At 40.5% G+C, this 23,416-nt stretch overlaps 1 protein-coding gene across 1 annotated transcript in view; it reads left to right on the top strand.

Moving 5' to 3' along the window:
* LDLRAD4 (low density lipoprotein receptor class A domain containing 4) overlaps nucleotides 1-23,416 on the top strand; it is a 556,486-nt gene that overhangs the window by 493,958 nt on the left and 39,112 nt on the right. Inside the window, exon 3 of the mRNA XM_007951681.1 lies at nucleotides 3,248-3,402. Within this exon, the coding sequence (XP_007949872.1) occupies nucleotides 3,248-3,402 (155 nt within the window). The remainder of the gene's footprint in view (nucleotides 1-3,247; nucleotides 3,403-23,416) is intronic.

The following is a 23,416-nucleotide window of genomic DNA, read 5'->3' as shown; positions in this document are numbered from 1 at the left end:
TATTTACAATATATAAATAACTTCTACAACTCAACCAGGAAAAGACAAACAATTGAAAACTGGGCCAAGGACTTGAATATACATTTCTCTAAAAAAGACAGACTAGTGGCCAGTAAGCACATGAAAAGATGCTCAAAAGTCACTAAGAAAATGCAAATCAAAAGCATAATGAGCTACCACTTCATATCCACAACAACAGCTATTATTTTTTTTTTTTTAAAGAAACTAACAAATGTTGGAGGAGATGTGGAGAAACTGGAATACTTATCCATTGATGGTGGGAATATAAAATAACACAGCTCTGTAGAAAAATGCTTGATGGTGCCTCAAAAAGTTAAACATAGCATGACCATATGATGTAATTCCACTGCTAGGTAAATACCCAAAAGAATTTTTGGCTTTGGCTTTCAACAGTTTGATTACAGTGTGTCTCTACTTGGATATCTTTGAGTTTATCCTTCTTGGAATTAATTGACCTTCTTAGATGTGTAGATTCATGTCTTTCATCTGATTTGAGAAGATTTTGGCCATTACTTCATCAGATATTCTTTCATCCCCTTTCTAACTCTTTTCTCTTTCTGGGATTCCCATAATGCATATATTGGTTTGTTTGATGGTGTACCACAGGTCCTTTCAGCTCTGTTCACTGTTCTTTCTTCTTCTTCTTTTTTTTTTTTTTTTTAACTCCTCAGACTTGATCATTTCAATTGTTCTATCTTCAAATTAAGGAACTCTGATGGTGTAGTGGTTAAGGCATTGTTTGTCAACCAAAAAGGTCATTGGTTCAAACCCACCAGCCACTCTTCAGGAGAAAGATGAGAGAGTCTGTTTCTGTAAAGATTTACAGCTTTGGAAACCCTATAGGTGCCACCATGAGTCAGAATCCAGTGAGTTGGCTTTTGAGTTTGATCTTCAAATTAACTTATTCTTACGCCACTTGAAATCTGCTGTTGAATCTCTCTAGTGAACTTTTTTATTTATTTTGCTTCTCAGCTCCAGTATTTCTGCTTAGTGCCTTTTAAAATTTCTACATACTTATATTCTTATATAGTCCCCATATAATTTTTCCTGGCTTCCTTTAGTTTGTTTGTTCATTTGAATCTGTGTTTTCCTTTAGCTCTTTGATTATACTTTTATTTTAAAATCCTTATCTGGTAAATCATTATTTTAACTTCTAAGGCAACTGTTTCTATAACTCTAATTTGTTCTTTTATGTAGCCTATCTTTTCCTGTTTCTTTTTATGCCTTGTTATTTTCTTGTTGAAACTGGGATATTTGAATATTATAATGTAACTATGAAAATCAGATTCTTCCCCTTCCTAAGGCTTGCTTTGTTTTGGATTGTTGACAGTTGTAAGCAACTTTTACAGACTATTTTTTGAAAGAATGTATTCCTTGATGTATGTGGTCACTGAAGCCTCTGTTCCTTTACTTTATTTTCAATTAGTGTTTTGGCAGATATTTCCTTGAATGCCAAGAGTGAGAATAAAATCAAGTGAAACAAATAGCAAGAGCAAATTAAAAAAAAAAAAAAAATTCTCCACCCACCTGCCACCTCTCTCTGTATTTTGAGATTGGCTCAGCAATCAGGCATTCTTTTAAGACTTATCCAGGTTTACACTGAGCTTAAAGAGCATCCCATCATGAAAGCTTAGGGTTTTGTCAGGTGTTCTCTGAACATAATTCTTGCCCAGGGTGTGTGTATGAGTGCTTTTGAATGCCCTAATTAAAAAAAAAAAAAGTTCTCCCTCACTTTTCCAACTTGCCTTTATGTAGTCAAGGAGCTTTGGTTGCCTATTGGGTAAGGCATTTGGATGCTAACCAGAAGGTCAGAGGTTCAAACCTACCATCTGTTACACAGGAGTAAAATGAGACAGTGTACTTCTGTAAAGATTTACAGCATTAGAAACCCTATGGGGGTCACTATGAGTTGGAATCAACTCAGTGGCAGTGGGTTTCATTTGGGTTTTACATAGTCTATTTTATATCTCACCTGTGGCTGCAGGTTGTTTGTCCACATCAAAATATTTTTTAGGAATGCCCATTGCTTTTATGCCCTAAGTGCATTCCAAGATAGGTGAAACAAATGAGCACCTTGTGTCAGTCCTTCAGGTAAACTCCAGACAAGTTAAAACAAGCAGTAATTTGCTAATAAGATGTGCTCTGCTTCCTCTAGAATCATGTACACTGGCAACATGAGTTGCTGTCTTTAGATCACTGCCAAGGTGGAGTGGAGATTGGACAAGGGCAAGGGAAAGTACCACAGAGCTTTCCTTCAATTTTGAACGTACCTTTTTCTTTCTTGATTCAGCATTCACTTAGTTGCTGTAAGCTTATGACTGTTTTCCAGCATTCTGATAAAGTTGGTTCTGACAGTTTCTGCTTGTTTTTTCTGGACAGGGGCTTGGAGCCGCCTACTCCACCATCTTGCTGACATCATTCTGAAAGTGTCTTTTTAACAACATGTTTTTTCCCTTCAGTCTACAGAAAATATCTTAGGAAATAAGACTCAACCATAAAGATGGCTTAACTTTTTGAGAGAGATTATATTGAAAGAAGTAGCTTCTGTTTTGAGAGGCTTTTATTAACTCCGCTGGGTAATCAGGCGACAGAGGATGTCAGCTGGAAAGAAGGAGAATTAGGTGATGGTGACACTGGGCTTTTCATACACCAAAAGAAGACAGAGCTCAGAGTACCTGCCCAACATGGACTGGCTGCCCTGAGGGCCAGGTGCCTGTAATGCTCACTGGACCTGCACTGTGATGTCCCATGTGGATAATGGGGATAATAACCTCACAGCATCTCAGAAGGCTCTTGTAGGGTCTATTGAATAAATTTTCATAAGGCCCTTTTCAGTATAAAATGGCCAAGACAAACTGTGAAATGCATGAGGTTTAGCCCCAGAGGTCAGTTGGAGCAAGTCTCATATGAGTGCTTCCCTTTCTTCAAGATGCCATTAGTGTTCAGGTATGGCAATGGCCTGTATTTAATGCCATGTGGGAGCCAGATCACAGGCTTCAAAATTCCACAACCTCCCATTGAGTCCTAGCTCAGTCATGTGCTTGCTTTATGCCTGAGCATCCATTTCCTCTTCTTTAAAGTGGGTATTAAAGTCCTGTGAGGAGCCATTACATGCCCTGCACTTCTCTCTTGGTAACTGCAGTTACTGTTACTCATGTAGGTAAGTGGTCTTGAGAACAGGAGCATCAGGGGCATGTGGCTAACACCCTTTCCTCTCCCATCACAGCGGAGCTGGAGTTCGCCCAGATTATCATCATCATTGTGGTGGTCACAGTGATGGTTGTGGTCATCATCTGCCTGCTGAACCATTACAAAGTTTCCACGCGGTCTTTTATCACCTACTCAGGACAGAGCAGAAGGCAGGAGGATGGACTGCAGCCGGTGAGTCTAGGCCTCGGGTCATGTCCCCAAGGGCTGCCATGGCCTATTCCTAAGGTCCCAAAGGTTAGACTGGGTGCTCACTGACCACTATGCCATTCACACAGCCCTATTCTTGTCAGTCTCTGAAGTGCAGAGACATTGCAAAGCTTTTTATTGAAGACTGATACACTTGCAGAAAAGTGTACGTTATAAACTGAACATTTATGTCACAAGCACCCAAACAAGGAAGAGAGCCCCTGAAGCCCCCTCAGACTCCTACAGCCACTCCCCCCACAGGGTTACCTCTGCCTTGACCTCTACCAGTACATGTGAGCTCTGCTTCCTTTGAATTTTGTGTGAATAAAATCACACAGCTGGCACTCTCATGTGTCTGGCTGCTTTCAGTTGGCACTGTGCTTGGGAGATCCTCTGTGTTGTCTTAAGTCTGGTCCTGGAGGTATTTCAGTGGTCACTGAGGCTTTTAAATGTCATTACAAGTGTCTTCAGGGGTTACTATGCTCAGCAGTGGCATGGATTTGGCAAAGCAGAAGAGGATGGTAAAAACAGTGGATGCATGAGGTCCTCTCAGGTCCTCTCCAAGGTAGAGGTAGGCTGTGCAGGTGTCTTGGTCCTCTACTGCTACTATAACAGAAATACCACATGCAGATGGCTTTAACAAACAGGAATTTATTCTCTTACAATTTAGAAGGCTAGAAGTCCAAATTCAAAGTGCTAGCTCTCAGGGCAAGGTGAAGGCCCCTCACTCAACCTTGGGCTTTAACTCTGCCTCTTGTTCCATGCCAACTGGAACTAGAGGCATCTCCTAACTCAGATAGCTGCTAGCTACCGAGGCTGATGAACCCAAGATTGACAAGTAAAATGGCACAATTCCAAGAATGAGAGGCAACATGGCAGGCTAGTGGTTCAAATCCAGGAATTGGAGATGATCACTTGACCAAATGTAGGATCTATATGTGCCAAAAAGCTAGAGACCTTTTCCAAAGCTCTTCCATATATACTGGAAGTAAGCCACATGCCAAAGGCAGCTCCCTTTCCACTGATTAATATCTCACAGCACATTCCACAGTGGAGGTGATTACAGTCTCATTATGGGTAATAGCTACATCTAGCTGCCCAGCTGCACAAAACCATGGCCCAGCCAAGCTGACATACAACTTTAACTACCATACTAGGGGTGCTAAAAGAACAGCCTATGATGGTCTTTCCAGGCTGTCGTCTTTTCAGGTTCCTAGGTACCTCTTGACCCAAATCACTTTTTTCTGCTGGGAAATAAAAGGCCCATGTTCAGCTAAAGTGATCTACTGTTAGTACCGGCACACCAAGGCTGCTCACTGAGACTTTCTGCTCTGAGGAGACTTTACAGTCTAGGGTTGGAATGGCTTTCATTGAAAGGCTTGGGTGGGTGTGGTTAGATTTCACTCCCTGAAAAAGACCCTTCCCCATTCTCTATTGCCCCTTTCTTCATCTCCTCTGGCCCTCAGCCTGGCCCCTAGGTCTCCTCCAGCCCTGTTATACTGCTTTCCATGCCCAGGTGGTCTCATCCTGGGGTGGCAGTTCACCTTGGGATCTGGGTCCTATAGTAGCTCCACTGTGGTGCAAGGACAGTACTAGCACTTGGAACTGGTGGGACTCATTCTTCTACAGTTCTGAACATAAACTACACACAACTCCCTAGAGTTTAAGAAATCACACAGGCCAGAGTATCACAATAGCAGAGTTTCAGAACTGTAATAGCATTGACCAGCACATAAAAATGAGGCAGAGATTGGAGTAATAGATCTACAAGTCAAGGAATGCTGAGAATCAGTGGCCATTACCAGAAGATGTGAGAAGCAAGGAACAGATTCGTCCTCAGAGCCCTCAAAAGGAATCATCATGGAAGATATCCTGATTTTGGACTCCCAGAATCCAGAATTGTGATCCCATATATATATTTTTAATTTTATTGTGATTTGGGTGAAAATTTACAGAGCAAATTCATCTTTTGTACAGCAGTTTACATACACTTTGTCTCATGACATTGACTGTAATCTCCCACAATGCAATAGCTCTCCTCCCACTTCCTCTCCACAGCCATCTCTTCCCTGTGTCCTTCCCTCACATTCACTCCTCCCCCCCTCAGCTGAGACCATAATTTTTTGTTTTTCTAATCTGCCTAGTTTGTGGTACTTTGTTACAGCAGCTCTAGGAGACTAATACATCTGCCAAAGTAAAATATAATGTAAGCAATGAAAAATGGAACAGGAAAAAGATAGGATAAATGGTTATAAGTACAATTGTACAGTCCATGCTATCTAAAATTAAACCTTACAGTTAAAAAAAAAAAAAAAAAGTATAGGCCTTGATGACTTAGCTCCAGACTTAATGCAAGGACTGTGAGCACTGACCTAGAGCCTTGAGATGTATAAAAACAGTCCCACTCACTGTTATTGTCAAAAACAGGTAGTCCTTAAGGGTTGCACAGCATAGGACATGAATTTATGAAAGACCTCTGTTTACACTGTCTGCTTCAAGAGCACCAAAATGCTAGGAGCTCCCTGTACACAGGGAACAGAGTTGTTTTCTGTCCCTTTGTGTGTGCTGTCTCCCCACCTAGAATACCATCCAGGCCCTGCTTTCCCCACCCCTATCTGGTAATGCCCACCCCTGCTCATCAGTGCACCCTCCTGCCAGCTCACCTCCCTCCCTCCCTGCCCACACCCTCCTTCTAAAGTTTCTGCACTCCTTGCCCTATTCACCCCTGCCCCGCTTCCTTTCAGACTTACCTTGGGTAGCATCTTCTTCCTTCCTACCCTGAAACATCTTTCTTGGGCTAGGTGACTCCTTCCCCCACTCTCATTGTCCACACTCCATTACTTCAACATTTCCATGTGCTTTTTCCCCCATGAGGCAGAACTCGGTCTGCAGAGGTGACAATGATGGCATGGCTGGCTACTTCCTCCTCAGGAGCACACTCAGCAAAAGGACTATTTTTAAAAGGCAAAAAAATAAAACACATTTATATTTTTCCTTTTTTCAAAAGGCAAAAAAAGCAAAAACATAAATGTAATTTTCCTTGGAATAAGTTTTTATTTCCTTCAATAGTAGGTCCCCTTCCCCTGAAGTTAGGGAGGTGACTATAGAGGTACCTTCAGCCTGCACATACTCAAAAGTGGTAATGGTCAAAAGCTAATGATGTCTTTATTACCATCTGTTCCCCTGAGAGCTTCAGGCTGAGATTCAGGCCTCACACAGCACTTTGCTGCAGTATTGTTTGTTTTTATCTGACTCTGCCTGTTACTTCTCAAGGCCTAGATTTCCCTCCTCCATAGAATGAGAATGTAGATATTGCACAGTTTACAATCGACTGTGCTCAATGGCTCAATGTTTCATAAAAGTCAAGGCATTTTAAACAGTTACAAGAGACAGTTGATTGCCAGACCCTAGTTTATTTCATTACTAGGAGTAATAACTAGGAGTTATAACTCTGAAAAAGTCCTTAGTGGCAAAAATAATTTGTGCTCACCTACCAACCTAAGTGGACCCATAGAAGAAAAGACTGGCAATCTGCTTCCATAAAGATTGTAGCCAAGAAAACCCTATGGAGCAGTTCTAGTCAGACACACACGGGATCTCTATAAGTTGGAATTGACATGAAGGCAATAGGTTTGGGGTGTTTTTCATAGCTGTGAAAAAGGGAAGAGAACAGGTAAGGAAGAAAACATCCTCCTTTCTGGACATAAATATAGCCTTGGATAATATACTGCAGATGAGCCACAGCTCTGCTTTTGTGTCCATCCCGCACCTTCCAGCCCCTTCCAAAGCCTCCTTCCTGTCTGAGGCATCATGCCTCACAGTTGCCTACTTTCTTCCCTAAGTCCTAGAAGGAAATGTCTCTTCTTACAGCATCAGGATGGCAACTTAATAGTTTACACCAAGCGTTCTCAGCCAGGGGTGATTTTGCCTGGGACATTTGAAAGTGTCTGGAGAAGTGGGTTGTCATAGGTGACAGTTGGGGGCAGGTGCTACAGGGATGCTGCTAAACATCCCACAATATGGGACAGCCTCCCAACAAAGAGTGATCTGGCCCAAATGTTAGATGGAAAAGCCCTGAGCATATCCAGTGCTGTTCATCACACTCCCTAGACATGCCTGACCTTGCTCTGGTCAAGTATACTTGTTCCAAAGCATTTCTTTCAGGCTGGCTCTGAGGTACACAACAGAAGGATGAGAATACTTCCAGCAGCCTTGGAGGAGTTACTGGGGTCCACAGAGGCCTCACAAAACCAGGGAGTCCTCCCTGGGATTCTGCCTTGGCAGCAGTCTCCCTGGGTGACATCTGCCTTCCTGTCTATCATCATCTGTGAAGCACCTGCCATGGGCCAGGCAGTGGGTGAAAAGTGAAAAGAGAAGGGGAACTCCTCACCACACTCCTCTCTTCCCCTACCCCACACCAGAGGTCCCATTGGCATTTTCTAGATTTTACTAGGGGGATTTGAGGTCTCAGGTGGCCTTCTGTGTATGTGGGGTAGGGCAGAAATGTCTGAGACAGGGTCCTCAGGCCAGTGCCCACAGCCCTATCTGGGCCAATGAGTGCTGGGTGTGTACTGGGTGTGCCATTGATGCTATCCTCTCAGGTTGTCCCCTAGCATCCACAGGTGACTGCTAGAACCTCCGTGCCTCCTGTAAGGCCATTGCAAGGAACTGGGCAAAGGACTGGATGGATGTAGCCACACAGAGAGAGAAAGAACTCACTGTGAATAACAAAGAGTATCAGTAATCACTCTCCCAGACATCCCCATGGTGCTGTGAAGATTAATGAAATGCTCCTCAGAGGAAAGCGATTGGTGAATATTAAAGTTTTTGATTGCTGCTGTTGGTGGAGTATCTTCTATGAATCAGCGCATTGGAGTTCTCCTGGCATGCCCCTTGTTCTTGTCAGTATCTAAACCCTAGGGTTTTGGGTTCTGGTGGTGTAGTGCATAAGGCATTTGACTGCTAACCAGAAGGCTGGTGGTTCAAACCCACTGGCCACTCCTTGGAAGGAAGACTGGGCAGTCTACTTCCACAGAGATACCACCTCACAGACCCAAAGAGAGGAAACTATGAGTTGGATTCAAGTCAACAGCAGTGAGTTTGGTTTTTTGGTTTTGGTTAGTGCTGCTATAAGAGAAAATACCACAATTGTATGGCTTGTACAAACAGAGATTTATCTCTTACAGTTTAGGAACCTAAAAGTCTGAGTTCAATGTGCCAGCTCTAGGGGCTAGGTGAAGGCCTTTGACCTTGGACTTCAGGTCTGCCTCTTGCACCCAGCTCACTGAAGCTGGAGGCTTCTCTTAGGCAACTGCTGGCTGCTGAGGGTGACAAACCCAAGGTCAAAAAGGACAATGGCACAATCCAAGATTATCACACAATATGGCAGGCCACTATTTCGAGTCCAGAAACAGTTCCAAGATTGGCAGGGCTGGTGAATGAAGAGTCTGTTAATGCAGGTTCCATGCATGCCAGCTTAAAAGTTGGTGGTTTGAGGCCACCCAGAGGCACCTGGGAAGACTGAAAATCAGTCACTGAGCCCCCGTGGGGTACAAGTCCACTCTGACACACACGGGGTGCTGTGAGTCGGGATCAGCTCCACGGCCACTGGTCTGCCTATCTTCCTCCTCCCCTCCCTCCCAGTTCACCAGAAAGCCTAAAGACCTGCCCAATACCTGCCACTCACCCTGGGCTCTGCATGGCAACCCTTCCAGTCCCAACAGAGACCTCCCTGCCCCAGGTATTTCCTCTGTCCCACTCCTGCAACAAGGGGTATTGTTACTCTAATACCCCACACCCGCTTGGTGAACAGAGATTCGGCCATCCCCCACTCCCACCTTCTGGGCCCGCAGGAACTCCATCCCACTCTGTGTGCTCAGCTGGAGCCTGGGTGCCCTGCCCTGCCCTCCCCCAATTTTTTTTCTCTTTCTTTTTTCTGGTTTTTAGTTTGCTTGTTTTTGTCTGTTTTAAAAGTACTACTATTATCAATACTTTTGTCCTTTTTACTATTATTCTTTATTCTTGCCCTCCCAGGTCCTAGTTTTCACCTTTTTTCTTTTCCCTTTTCCTGGTTGCAAACTTTTCTTTCTTCTTTTTTTTTCTAGTGGTTAACCCCGTTCCTTGTTTTTCTTTTTGCATTTTCCCCATTTTTTTCCTTCATTGTTCTCCTTCTCTGCCTTTCTCTCTTATTGCCTTATCTCCAGATATTGCAGGTTTTCTTGTATTTTTTGCTGACCTTTTTGTTTGTCTGGAGGGCACAGCCATTTTGCTTGTTTACACGTGGAAGCCATTTTGGATATTTAAAGTGACCTAGGACGCAGCCATTTTGAATGTCTACAAGCAGTGGCCATTTTTGTTATTTAAAGTGACCGAGGGCACAGCCATTTTGAATGTTTACAAGCAGCAGCCATTTTGAATATTTAAAGTGACTGAGGGCACAGCCATTTTGAATGTTTACAAGTGGCAGCCATTATGGATTTTAAAGTGATGGCATTCTCATTTGGAATCCAGGGACCTAAGAACAGGCAGCAAGATGAGAAGCAGGGAGAGGAACAAAAAAGGGACCTAAGAACAGGCAGGAAGCAGGGCAAGGACAAAAAAAAAAAAAAAGGCAAAGGGAATCAGAACAGATCGAGGAGGGACCCAGGTGAAGAGAGGGAACCCAGGCCATGCCCCACAAGGAGCAAGGTGGGAAGGCAGGGAGATGGCCGAAAAGGCAAAGGGGATGGGAACAGATCAAGGATTCAAGTGCAGGGAGGCAGGAGAGGAGAAGGAACCCAGGCCAGCCCCCACAAGCAGTGAGGCAGGAATCAGGGAGAGGACAGAAAAAGCAAAGGGACTGGAACAGATCAAGGAGTTAGCCACAGGGATCCAGGTAAGGGTGGTTGGAGGGGTTTCCAACAACTAAGGGAGACAAACTTGTCTGTTTGTCCTACTGTGGTGACATGTTGCTGTGAGTCTTGAGGCTGTGCCACTGGTGTTTCAAACCCATTGGGGTGGACCTGTTGCACAGGTATCAGCCCAGCTTGCAGACTGAGACAGACTAGGAAGAAGGAAGAGGCCATCCACTTCTCAAAGAATTGGCCAAGGAAAACCGTATGAATAGCAGAGAAACACTGTCTGATACATTACTTGGGCAAGTTTATGAATAGTCCAGAAACATTGTCAAATACAGAGGAGGAAGATGAGTCACTTAGCTCAGAAAGCTCTCAAATTTGCACTGAGCAAGAGCTGCATTATCAGAGTCATATCAACCTTACTCATATGGATAAGGTAAAGCTTTCGAGACCTCCATTTGCTGACGTGGCACCACTCAAATTGAGGAATAATAGCTGCAAACATCCATTAATAATTGGAACATGGAATGTACAAAGTATGAATCTAGGAAAATTGGAAGTTGTCAAAAATGAAATGGAATGCATAAAGATTAATATCCTGGGCATTAGTGAGCCGAAATGGACTGGTTTTGGCCATTTTGAATTAGACAACCATATGATCTACTATGCTGGAAATGACAGTTTAAAGAGGAGTGGTATGGCATTCATCATCACAAAGGATGTTTCAAGATCTGTCCTGAAGTACAATGCTGTCAGTGATAGGATAATATCCATACACCTACAAGGAAGACCCATTAATATGACTATTATTCAAATATATGCACCAACCACCAAAGCCAAAGATGAGGAAATTGAGGATTTTTATCAACTTCTGCAGTCTGAAATTGACCGAACTTGCAATCAGGATGTGTTCATTACACTGGTGACTGGAATGCAAATGTTGGAAACAAAGAAGAATCACTGGTAGTTGGAAAATTTGGCCTTGGTGACAGATATAATGCTGGAAATCGCATGGTAGAATTTGCAAGACCAACGACTTGTTCATTGCAAACACCTTTTTTCAACAACACAAACGGTGCCTCTACATGTAGACTTCACCATATGGAACACACAGGAATCAGATTGACTACATCTGTGGCAAGAGATGATGGAAAAGCTCAGTATCTTCAGCCAAAACCAGACCAGAAGCTGATTGTGGAACAGACCATCAACTGCTCATATGCAAGTTCTACTTGAAGTTAAAGACAATTAAAACAAGTCCACAAGAGCAAAAATATGATCTAGAATATAGCCCTCCTGAATTTAGAGACCATCTAAAGAATAGGTTTGATGCATTGAACACTAATGACTGGAAACCAGATGAATTGTGGGATGACATCAAGAGCATCATCCATGAAGAAAGCAAGAGATCACTAAAAAGATGAGAAAAGAAGAGAAGACAAAAATGGATGACAGAAGAGACTCTGAAACGTGCCCTTGAGTGGAGAGTAGCTAAAGCAAATAGAAGAAATGACAAGATAAAAGAATTGAACTGAAGATTTCAAAGGGCAGCTCAAGAAGACAAAGCCAATTACTATAATGAAATGTGCAAAGACCTGGAATTAGAAAACCAAAAGGGAAGAACAGGCTCGGCATTTCTCAAGCTGAAAGAATTGAAGAAAAAAATTAAGCCTCAAGTTGAAATATTGAAAAATTCTAAGGGCAAAACATTGAATGATGCAGGGAACATCAAAAGAAGATGGAAGGAATACAGAGTCACTGTACCAAAAAGAACTGGTCGATTTTCATCCATTTCAGGAGGTGGCATATGATCTAGAACCAGTGGTACTGAAGGAGGAAGTCAAAGCTGCAATGAAGGAACTGGCAAAGAACAAGACTCCAGGAAATGACAGAATACCCATTGAGATATTTCAACAAATGGATGCATCACTGGAGGCCTTCACTCAGCTATGCCAAGAGATTTGGAAGACAACTACCTGGCCAAATGACTGGAAGAGATCCATATTTGTACCCATTCCAAAGAAAGGTGATCCCACAGAATTTGGAAATTATCGAACGATATCATTAATATCGCATGCAAGTTAAGATCATACTGAAGGTAATTCAAAACGGTTGCAACAGTATATTGACAGAGAACTTCCAGAGGTGAAAGCTGGATTCAGAAGAGGGCGTGTAACAAGGGATATCATAGCGTCTGTCAGATGGATCTTGGCTCAAGGCAAAGATACCAGAAAGATGTTTACTTGTGCTTTATTGACTATGCAAAGGCATTGGATTGTGTGGACTATGACAAATTATGGATAACATTGAAAAAAATGGGAATTCCTGAACACTTGATTGTACTTATGAGGAACCTGTCCCTTGACCAGGAGGCTGTCATTCAAACAGAACAAGGGGACACTACATGGTTTAAAATCAGGAAGGGAGTGTGTCAGGGTTGTATCTTTCCCAATACTTATTGAATCTATATGCTGAGCAAATAATCCAAGAAGCTGGACTATGTGAAGAAAAATGTGGCATCAGGATTGGAGGAAGAATCATTAACAACCTGAGATATGCTGATGATACAACTTTGCTTGCTGAAAGTGAGGATGACTTAAGGCACTTACTGTTGAAGATTGAGGAACACAGTCTGCAGTATGGGATTACATCTCAATATAAAGAAGACAAAAATCCTCACAACTGGACCAATAAGCAGCATCACGATAAATGAAGAAAAAATTGAGGTTGTCAAAGAATTCACGTTGCTTGGTTCTACAGTCGAGGCCAATGGAAGCATCAGTCAAGACATTAGAAGATGTATAGCACTGGGTAGGTCAGCTGCAAAGGAACTCTTTCAAGTGCTGAGGAGCAAGGATGTCTCCTTGAGGACTATGGTGTGCCTGACACAGGCCATGATCTTTCCAATTGCCTTGTATGCATGTGAGAGCTGGACAATGAATAAGGAAGACTGAAGAAGAGTTGATGCTTTTGAGTTGTGGTGCTGGCTAAGAATGCTGAAGGTACCATGGACTGCCAAAAGAACTAACAGATCTGTCCTGGAGGAAGTGCAGCCGAGATGCTCCTTGGAAGCGAGAATGGACAGACTTCCTCTCACCTACTTTGGTCATGTTGTCAGAAGGGACCATTCCCTGGAGAAGGATGTCATTCTTGGTAAAGTGGAGGGTCGATGAAAGAGGGGTAGGCCTTCAATGAGATGGATTGACATGGTGGCTGCAACAGTGGGCTCAGGTATAGCAAGGATTATGGAGCGGGCGCAGGATTGGGCAGTGTTTCATTCTGCTCTGTATGGGGTCACTGAGTCGGAAACGACTCGACAGCACCTAACAACAACAACAAATGGGATTGCTGCTTCATTTTACAATCCTACCAGCAGTGCATGAGAGTCCTAATCTCTCCATATCCTCACCAGCATTTGTTATTTTCTGTCTTGTTGAACTTTGCTATTAGTGCTGGGGCAAAATGGTATCTCATTGTTGTTTTGATTTGCATCTCTCTAATGGCTAATGGAAGATGGGGCAATCTACTTCTATAGAGATACTGTCTTGGAAACCCAAGGAGGGGTCGCTATGACTCGGTCCGACTCGACGGCACACAACAACAACAAAATGGCTAATGATCATGAACATTTCTTCATGTGTTTTTTGGCCACCTGAATATCCTCTTTGGTGAAGTATCTATTCATGTCTTCTGCTCGTTTTTTAATTGGATTATTTGTCTTTGTTGTGGAGCTGTTGGAGTTTTCTACAAATTTTAGAGATAAGTCCCTTGTCAGATATATTGTTGCTGAATATTTTTTCCCAATATGTAGGTTCTCTTTTGACTCTTTTGGAGAAATCTTTTGAAGCAGGTAAAATTTAATTTTTAGAAGATCCCATTCATTTAGTTTATCTTCTGCTGTTTGTGCACTTTGGATTATGCTCGACAGTCTATGCCATAAATGAGGGCCCCTAAATTTGCCCCTAGTTTCTCCTTGAGGAACTTTATAGTTTTAGGTTTCACATTTAAGCCTTTGATCCATCTGGAATTAGTTTTTGTGTATGGTGTGAGGTACAGATCTTGTTTCATTTTTCTACTAATGGATATCCAGTTTTGCCAGCACCATTTATTAAAGACACCATCTCTTGCCCATTTAATGGATTTCAGCCTTTTATTAAAAATCAGCTGGCCATAGGTGGATGGATCTATTTCTGGGTTCTCAATTCTGTTCCATTGGTCTTTGTGTCTATCATTGTACCAATGCCAGGCTGTTTTGACTACTGTGGCTGTATAGTAGGTTTTGAGATCCAGCAGTGTGAGAACTCCTATATTGTTCTTCTTCTTCAATAGTGATTTTCTTATCTGAGGTCTCTTTCCTTTCCATATATATTTATTGTTGTTGTTGTTATGTGCCGTCGAGTCAGACCCAACTCACAGCGACCCCTCCTTGGGTTTCCAAGGAAGTATCACTACGGAAGTAGATTGCCCCATCTTCCTTCCGAGGAGTGGCCGGTGGGTTTGAACCTCCAGCCTTCTGTTTAGCAGTCAAGTGCCTTATCCACTATGCTACCAGAGTGATTGGTTTTTCCATATCCTTAAAGAATGTTGATGATATATGGATTGGGATTGCTTTGGGTAGTATTGACATTTTCACAATGTTCAATCTTCCTATCCACAAGCATGGTATGTTCTTACATTATGTAGATTTCTTCTGGTTTCTTGAAGTAGTGTTTTGTAGTCTTCTTTGTACAAGTCTTTTGTGTCCCTAGTAAGATTTATTTCCAAGTATTTTATTTTATTTTACTTTTTTGGTAGCTATTGTAAATGTATTCTTTTCTTTATTTCCTTTTCAGCAATCTCTTTGTTGATGTAGAGAAATCCAACTGATTTTTGTATGTTGATCTTGTGTCCTGCCACTATGCTTAATCTCTCAATTAGTTCCAGTAGTTTTCTTGCTGAGTCTCTTGGGTTTTCTATGTATAGGATAATATCATCAATAAATAGGGTTTTGTCGTGATGTTGCCCAATTCATTTCTTATTTGTGTTATTTGTATATTCTCTCGTTCTTTTCCTTTGTTAAATTTGCTAATGGTTTGTCACTTTTATTAATCTTTTCAAAAAAAAAAACAACTTCTAGCCTTGTGGATTTTTTCTGTTGTCTTTCTATTTTCTATTTCATTTATTTCTGTTCTAATCTTTATTATTTCTTTTCTTCTGGTGACAGTGGTGGTACTTTTGCTGCTCTTTTTCCAATTATTGGAGATGTTGGATTCAGGTGTTGATTTTGGCTCTTCTTTTTTGATGTGTACATTTATTGCTATAAATTGGCCTGTGATCACTGCTTTTGCTGTGCCCCCAAAGATTTTGGTATGTTGTGTTTTCATTGCCATTTGATTCAAGGAATTTTTTAATTTCATTTTTTATTTCTTCTATTAGCCAGTCATTTTCAAGGAGGGTGTTATTCAGTTTCCATGTGTTTGCTCTTTTTCCATTGATCATCCTATTGTTAATTCCTAATATTATAGCATTTTAATCTTACAAGATGCTTTGCAGTAGTTCAATGTTTTTAAATTCATTAAGGTTCTTTTTGAGGCCTGACATATGGTCTATCCTAGAGAATGTTCCATTTGCACTGGAAAAGAATATATATTGTGCTGTTGTTGAGTGAAGTGCTCTGTAGATGCCTGTAGAGTCAAGTTGATGGATTATTTGTTTAGTTCTTTTGCATCTTTGTTAAGTTTCTTTTCAGTTGTTCTGTCTTTGATTGAAAGCGGTGTATTAAAGTCTCCAACTATGACTGTGGAGTTATCTATTTGTCTTTTCAATTCTGTTAACGTCTGATTTATGTATTTTGGGGCTCTTTCATTGGGTGCATTGATATTTATTATTGTTATGTCCTTTTGTTCAATCGATCCTTTAGTCATTATATAATGTCCTTCCTTGTCTCTTATGTTAGTTTTTGTCTTAAAGTCAATTTTATCAGAAATTAATATTGCCACTCCTGCTCTTTTATGGTTGCCATTTGCTTGATATATCTTTTCCAACCTTTGATGTTTAGTCTATTTTGGTCTTTGTCTATAAGATGTGTCTCTTGTAGACATCATTTTTGTTGATTATGTTGTCTTATCCAGTCTGCAATTCTCTGTCTCTTGAGTGGTGCATTTAACCCATTGACATTCAGTATAATTAGCAAAAAAGTATGTATTTGCTGTCATTTTGTTATATGTTTTTTCATGGTGTTCCTGGTTTCATTGTTCCATAGAATTTTCTGTGCTGAGCTTGTTTTTTATGAGTCATGTTATCACTTCCTTTGTTGCTATTGTTTTAGTATTTGCTAAATATTTGTGCTTGTCCTCTTTTGTCTTTTGATATGAATGTTTATGATTTTTCTTTGAGTGTGATTTATAATTTTCTTCCCAAGTTTAGAATCATCTGTTCTATCTTGTAATTGTCTTGACTTCCTCACCATTTAGAAGTTCTATAAGTACACAATTTTTTTCCCTCTTTTTGGTTTGTAGTTGTCCTCATTTGCCAATTGATATCTCTGGTTCCCTGTTTACAATCTTTTAAGCTTATTTACTTTGGATAGTTACATAACTGGGAGCTCTGGTAGCATAGTGGCTAAGATACTTGCCTGCTAACCAGATAGCTGGCTGTTCAAACCCACCAGCCACTCCTCGGAAGGAAGGTTGGGCAATCCTACTTCCGTAGTGATACTGCCTCGGAAACCCAAGGAGGGGTCGCTATGAGTCGGGGCCGACTCGATGGCACATAACAACAACAACAACAGTTACATAACTGGGTTGGTTTCTGAGTTATATCATCATGTGTGTTAATGGTTGCTTGTCATTTGCTGTTGTGGGTTCTCTGTCCAAAGGACTCCCTTTAGCATCTCTTGTAAGGTTGATCTGGTTTTAACATACCCCTTTAATTTCTGCTCTCTGGAAATGTCCTAATTTCACCATCATATTTGATTTTCCTGGGTATATAATTCTTGTTTGGAAATTATTTTCTTTCAGGGTTTTATATGTACCATCCCATTGCCTTTTCACCTACATGGTTTCTACCTAGAAATCAGAGTTTTGTCTTACTGGTTGTCCTGTGTAGGTAATTTTTAAATTTTTCCTGTGCTGTTTTCAGGATTCTTTCTTTGTCTTTGGTTTTGATGAGTTGATGATTTTCTTTTGGGGTCTGTTTTGTTTGGGGTTCATTGGACTTCTTGAATGGACATATTCTCATCTTTCATCATATCAGAGAAATTGTCTTCCAACAAATCTTTGACAATTTTCTTTGTGGTTTTTGTCTCTTTCTGTTCTGGAATTCTGATTACATGTAAGTTATTCCTTTTGATGGTATCCCACATGAACCTTAGGGTTCTTCATTCTGTTTTGATCTTTTTTCTGACAGATCCCTTTCCAACGAAGTATTAAGGTATTTGTCTTCAGTCTCACTAATCCTGTCTTCCATTGATTCAATTCTGCTCCTTTGCCTGTTCAATGTGTTATCTAGTTCTGAGAATTTAGTAATCCTGTCTTCCATTGATTCAATTCTGCTCCTTTGCCTGTTCAATGTGTTATCTAGTTCTGAGAATTTAGTATTAATCTTCTGGATTTCTATCTGTAGATTCTGTATAATTTCTAAATTTTCATTTATTTTGTCATTTTGTTCTTGTATTGTCTTCCAAAATGTAGAGTTTTCTATGTTTTCCTCAATTTTGTCAGTGTTTTCCTTGATCTGTCTCTCAATCCATTGAAGGTACCTAAATATAATTCTTCCAAATTCCTTATCAGGGAGTTCTGATGCTCCCTCTTCCTCAGGGATGTGTTTAAAGTTTGTATCCTGGTCACTTGTTTCTACTGCTTTATCTTGTTTCTTTGTGTGAACTCGGATGGTCTGTTGTCTCTGGGACAATTTGACATTTTTGTGTTTGTATTTAATTGGTGATGGTATGTTGGAGTGATTCACCCAAGATTTTCATTTTCTTTGGATATACCTGAGTAGGCAGGGTACTGTGCTCCTCTATTCAGTACTTGGCAGCACTTATGCACTCACCACCTGTCTCCTTTCCAGTCATCAGACCCCCATATGTCCGTGCTGTCCTTAGCAAGCAGAGCCTATTCTTAGGTCCCTGAATTCTTTAAATGTCCAACATATCCACTCCTTGTAAACATTCAAAATGGCTGCACCCTCTAGACAGCTGAAAGTCCACAGCTCAATTTGTCTCCTTTGATATTTCCCTTCTTAGATGTCAGCCACCAGCACAGTCATCCAAGTAGGCTTTGGCAAGCAGAGCCGATTTTTAGGTTCATTCTCAGTGCCTAAGGCACTTGACTGCTAACCAGAAGGCTGGCGGTTCAAACCCACTAGCCACTCCTTGGAAGGAAGGTTGGGCAATCTACTTCCATAGTGCTACTGCCTTGGAAACCCAAGAGGGGTCGCTATGAGTTGGGTCTGACTCGATGACACATAACAACAACAACAACACTTGGAAATATTGAGCCTGTCCATTCTGTCAGGATAGCTGACAGTCCTCAGCTCCATTTATCTCCTTATTCACTGTTGTCATTCAGTTCTTCTACTAGTTAGTGTTTATTCCTAGGAGCTCTGGTAGCATAGTGGCTAAGGCACTTGACTGCTAACCAGAAGGCTGGTGGTTCAAATCCACCAGCCACTCCTCGGAAGGAAGGTTGGGCAATCCTACTTCCGTAGTGATATTGCCTCGGAAACCCAAGGAGGGGTCGCTATGAGTCGGGGCCAACTCGACAGCACATAACAACAACAACAACAAGTGTTTATTCCACTTCTGTATCCTTCCTTTCAAAGCTCAGGGCTTCAGGATTATCTTCTTTGTCTGTGTCAATTGATTTCTCTCTTCTTTGTTGAAGGGGGTCTATGTAGCTTGTCTCATATTCTGCCATCTTACTGGAAGTTCCTGGCTGCTTTATCTTGATGGTAGTGAAATCTCCCATTTCCACCTCTGGGATGGCTCTTTTTAAGCCTACCAAGATTGCCAAACTGACCAGTACCCACATTAGGGTTCTATATACCTTATTTCTACAGTCTCAGCCCCACAAGAGTGCCATGTACTTTATTTACATTATTAGCAAGCTATTCAATCCCATTAGCCGCAAGCACCTTACATTTGCATAGTTCCAGCCCTTCATCTGGTGGGAGTCACAAAGATCATGGCTAGATGAACCATGTTAAATAATTCACTGCACGACAAACACTGAGTCCTTGCCTTTGAGGCAGATTGCACAGAGGATAAAATTAACTCTTCAATTCAGTAAAGAAAATTTTATCATTTGAACAGCAAGAAACCCAATTTTATAAATGTATTATTTTATACTAAAGGTGTTAAAATCTAGTAAATTAACCCATCAAACTTTAGCCACAACAGATAAACTTTGAACACATCAAACAAATTCTCTTTTAATAAATCTTTTAAACTTTCTATCTTTTTTATATATCTCTTACAGTCCAACATTTTAAATGGCAAGAATGAACACATTCACAGACCCAAATATATATCCTTTCTCTGTGGCATTATGGGAGCTCTGGTGGCATAGTGTCTAAGACATTTGACTGCTAACCAGAAGGCTGGCAGTTCAAACCCACCAACCACTCCTTGGAAAGAAGATTGAGCAGTCTATTCCATAGTGATACTGCCTCGGAAACCCAAGGAGGGGTCGCTTGGGTTGGATCCGATTCAATGGCAGTGAGGTTTTTTTTCCTTTTTTTTAGTCCATGGCATAAAAAGCAAAAGTATATAAACAAATTATAATGAATAACTATTAACTCTATTTAATATCAATAAATTACTTAAAGATCTTCAAATTATCTTTATTGTCTATATACCACAAAACTTACTGTTGAAATAAAGTTTGTTGAAATATCCTAAATCTTCATTCAAATTTCTACCTTCTCTCATATTTCCTAAGTTTCACCCTTTAGGATTTTATTAACTTTTTTTTTTTCTTGTTTGTCTGTTTGTTTTAACTCAAAAAATCTTAGCTCACCAGGACTAATTCATTGATATGCATATGATGTTTTTCTGTTTTGGCTGGGGTTTTTTATTGTGATTTTTATCTTTTAGCTTCTTAAAATTCTTCTACAATAGAGAGAACCTGTTCTTTTATATTGGGGATCCACCCAATTTCTGATAACTATACTCACAACATTTTCCTTATTTTAACTCTAATCAATGTCTACCTTATTTATCCTATTAATAAATATTTTAAAAAGATCTCCAAGGAGCATTGGTGGCACAGAGGGCAAGTGCTTGGCTGCTAGCCAAAAGGTTTGTGGTTTGGTGGTTTGAACTCACTAGCTGCTCCAAGAGAGAATACATGGAAGTATGCTTCTGAACAGATGATAGCCTTGGAAACCACATGGGACACTTCTGCCATAGGGTCACCATGTCTTGGAATTGACTAGATAGCAGTGGGTTTTCTTCAAAATATCTCCATAATGTTAGGAGGAGTCTCTTGGCATTCTTTTGGTAAGCAACTTAATCTTCTCTCCTATTACACAACTTTTCTTTATAGATAAATCCATCCAATCCCAGCCAATTTTCCAACTTTTTATGTACATTTGCCATATGCCTCTGTTTTTCTTATTCTAGAACTACTAGTTTTACAAAATCATCTGTGTTCTCCTAATTAAAACATATTCTAAATTATATCTAGCTTAAGTTACTTAGAAAGATTTTGCTTGGAAAAAAAATGCTTTTAAGGTTGATATAGTGCAAAATATAAAAACTTTTGTCAGAAAAAATTCACTTTCATTAATTCCTGGGAATATTAGGACTGTTTAACTTATGTAAGCACTTATTTATCACTAAACAAATCAGGATAAAGCTCTTTGTAGAAATACTGTAATCTAATTTAATAATATCATCTGGAGGAGATAGAAAAATACACTTTCATAACTTTATCTTTTGCACATTTTAAAAAGTCTTTTAGAGAAGCAGTTTAGAATTAGTTTTGTCCTTTTATTTTAAGGCCCTGCTGTACTAATCAAAATAATCAATCCATCCTTTTTCCAATACATTTTTCTTTCTTTCTTTTTCAATTGTGATTTGGGTGAATGTTTACAGAGCAGATTCACTTTCCATACAGCCAATTCACATACACTTTGTCTCATGACATTGACTACAATGTACCACAATGTAACAGCTCCCCTCCCACTTCCTCCCCGATAGTTACCACTTCCCTGTATCCATCCCTCCATGCACTCCTGCTCCCTGAGCTGTCTCCCTGTGCATAAACAGCCTTTCTTTTTCCCATGATCTCTCCAAGGAGTGTATCTCCCTAGTGTAAATGTTCACCTCATATGCCTGTCTTTTCTTTGGCTGAAAGCCACAGGTGTGGGTTCAGTTCCAGACCTGAAGGGCAGCTAGGGGCCAGAGTCTCAGTGGTTACACCAGGCTCTATCAAACCAGCAAATCTGGTCCTTTTTTTTTTTCAAATTATTTTGAGTTTTGTTCTACATTGTTCTCCCTCTGTATCCATGATCTCTCACATAGATCCCCTTCTGAGTGGTTGGCAGTGGTAGCCAGACACCATCTAGTTCTTCTGGTCTCATAATTGTATAGGCTGAGGATCTCATGGTGTACCAGTTGCATGGACTAATTGTTTCCATGAATCTTTGGTTTTCTTCATTCTTCTTTGCTCCAGACAAGGAGAGACCCATCGTTGCTGCTTGTATTTTCCAGTACACTTTTTAAATTGACTAATTTATGTCAACTTTTTTTTTGAAGTAGACACTGAAAGTCTAAATCATAATACAGGTTCAAGAAGCAGTTTTTCTTGGAAGAGAACTGAGATTGACAGCAACCTAATGAAAAAGCTAGCAACTGTCAGCTGCAGTCTCTAACCTGATGCAAGACAGAAACTCAGACACAACACTCTCTAGATCAGAATCAAACTTTCAAGACAAAATGAGACAGATAACCACATAAACTTCCCAGTCTTTGAGATAGTTCAAATGATCAGGCTTACACTCTTGACACAACATAACACAAAACAAATAGGAAATCAAGTTTGTTTTGTTTTGTTTTAATGTCTACACAAATTCTTTAGTAAGACTGAATCAAATCAAGAGAAAAACAAGGAAGGTCTAGATAAAATGTATTAGCTTGCCAGAGTCTCATATTGAAGGATCTCAGGCCCTTTGATGAAACATGAGCACTAAACAGAAGTTCCTCAAAGAGAAAAGAAAAGGCAATTCAAAGGGAACTCATTTTCCCAAAGTGACCACTGAAATTTCAAATTATTTCTAGTACATTCAGTTTCTAGAGTTTTCAAATTTGAACTCCAAACTAGCTCCCACGAGCGGGGAGCTCCAAGCTCATTTCTCTTAGACATCCAGGATCCCATTCTTTTAAGTTGAAACTTCAGTTTCCCAGAGTCAAAGAAAATTCCTAACAGGGAGTGTGCCATGGAGTTTTGTCAGTGTTTTGCTTTCTAGTGTACCTCCATTGCATGAGAATTTTCTTGTGGCTCGTGGGCAGCCTAATGCTCTGGCCCATCTCATTTCCCAGTGTACCTTACACAAGCATCTTTCTATTAGTGGTGAGCACCCATAAAGTGCTTGGCTCATACCCACACATTTTTGTTGCTTAAAAAACTCTGGCCCCTGAAACAATTGTCCTGAGATGATCTTTAAACCTTAAACCAAAAACATCTCCTGGAGTCTTCTTCAAACCAAAAGTAGTGTAGTTTCACCAGTGTAAAAAATAAAAAAATCTGCCTTGAACACTATGCTTTTTTAAGAACTATCTATGTAAGATCAAATTTACAACAACAACTCAAAAAATTGCACAGGAACCTTAGAGAGCAGTGAGTTTATGTTAGTGGGGGAGGAACAACTCTAAAAAGGAGGGTGAGAACTCAAAGAATATAATCAGTGACACTAAATAGTACATGTAGGAAGTGTTGAACTGGTATATGTTTTGCTGTGTGTATCAACAAGAACAACAATAAAATTATATATTTGGGGGAAAAAAAAAAAACCCTGAGATTTCCTTGTAACAACCATATGAAACCTGTTGTTGTTGTTGTTGTTATTTGCCGTCGAGTCAGCCTCGACTCATAGTGACCCCTCCTTGGGTTTCCAAGGCAGTATCACTACAGAAGTAGGATTGCCCAACCTTCCTTCCGAGGAGTGGCTGGTGGGTTTGA

This window comes from Orycteropus afer, unplaced genomic scaffold (genome assembly GCF_000298275.1).
Source record: "Orycteropus afer afer isolate SDZICR_OR568_19922 unplaced genomic scaffold, OryAfe1.0 scaffold00307, whole genome shotgun sequence".
NCBI lineage: Eukaryota > Metazoa > Chordata > Mammalia > Tubulidentata > Orycteropodidae > Orycteropus > Orycteropus afer.
This window is presented reverse-complemented; position numbering and strand designations above follow the sequence as displayed.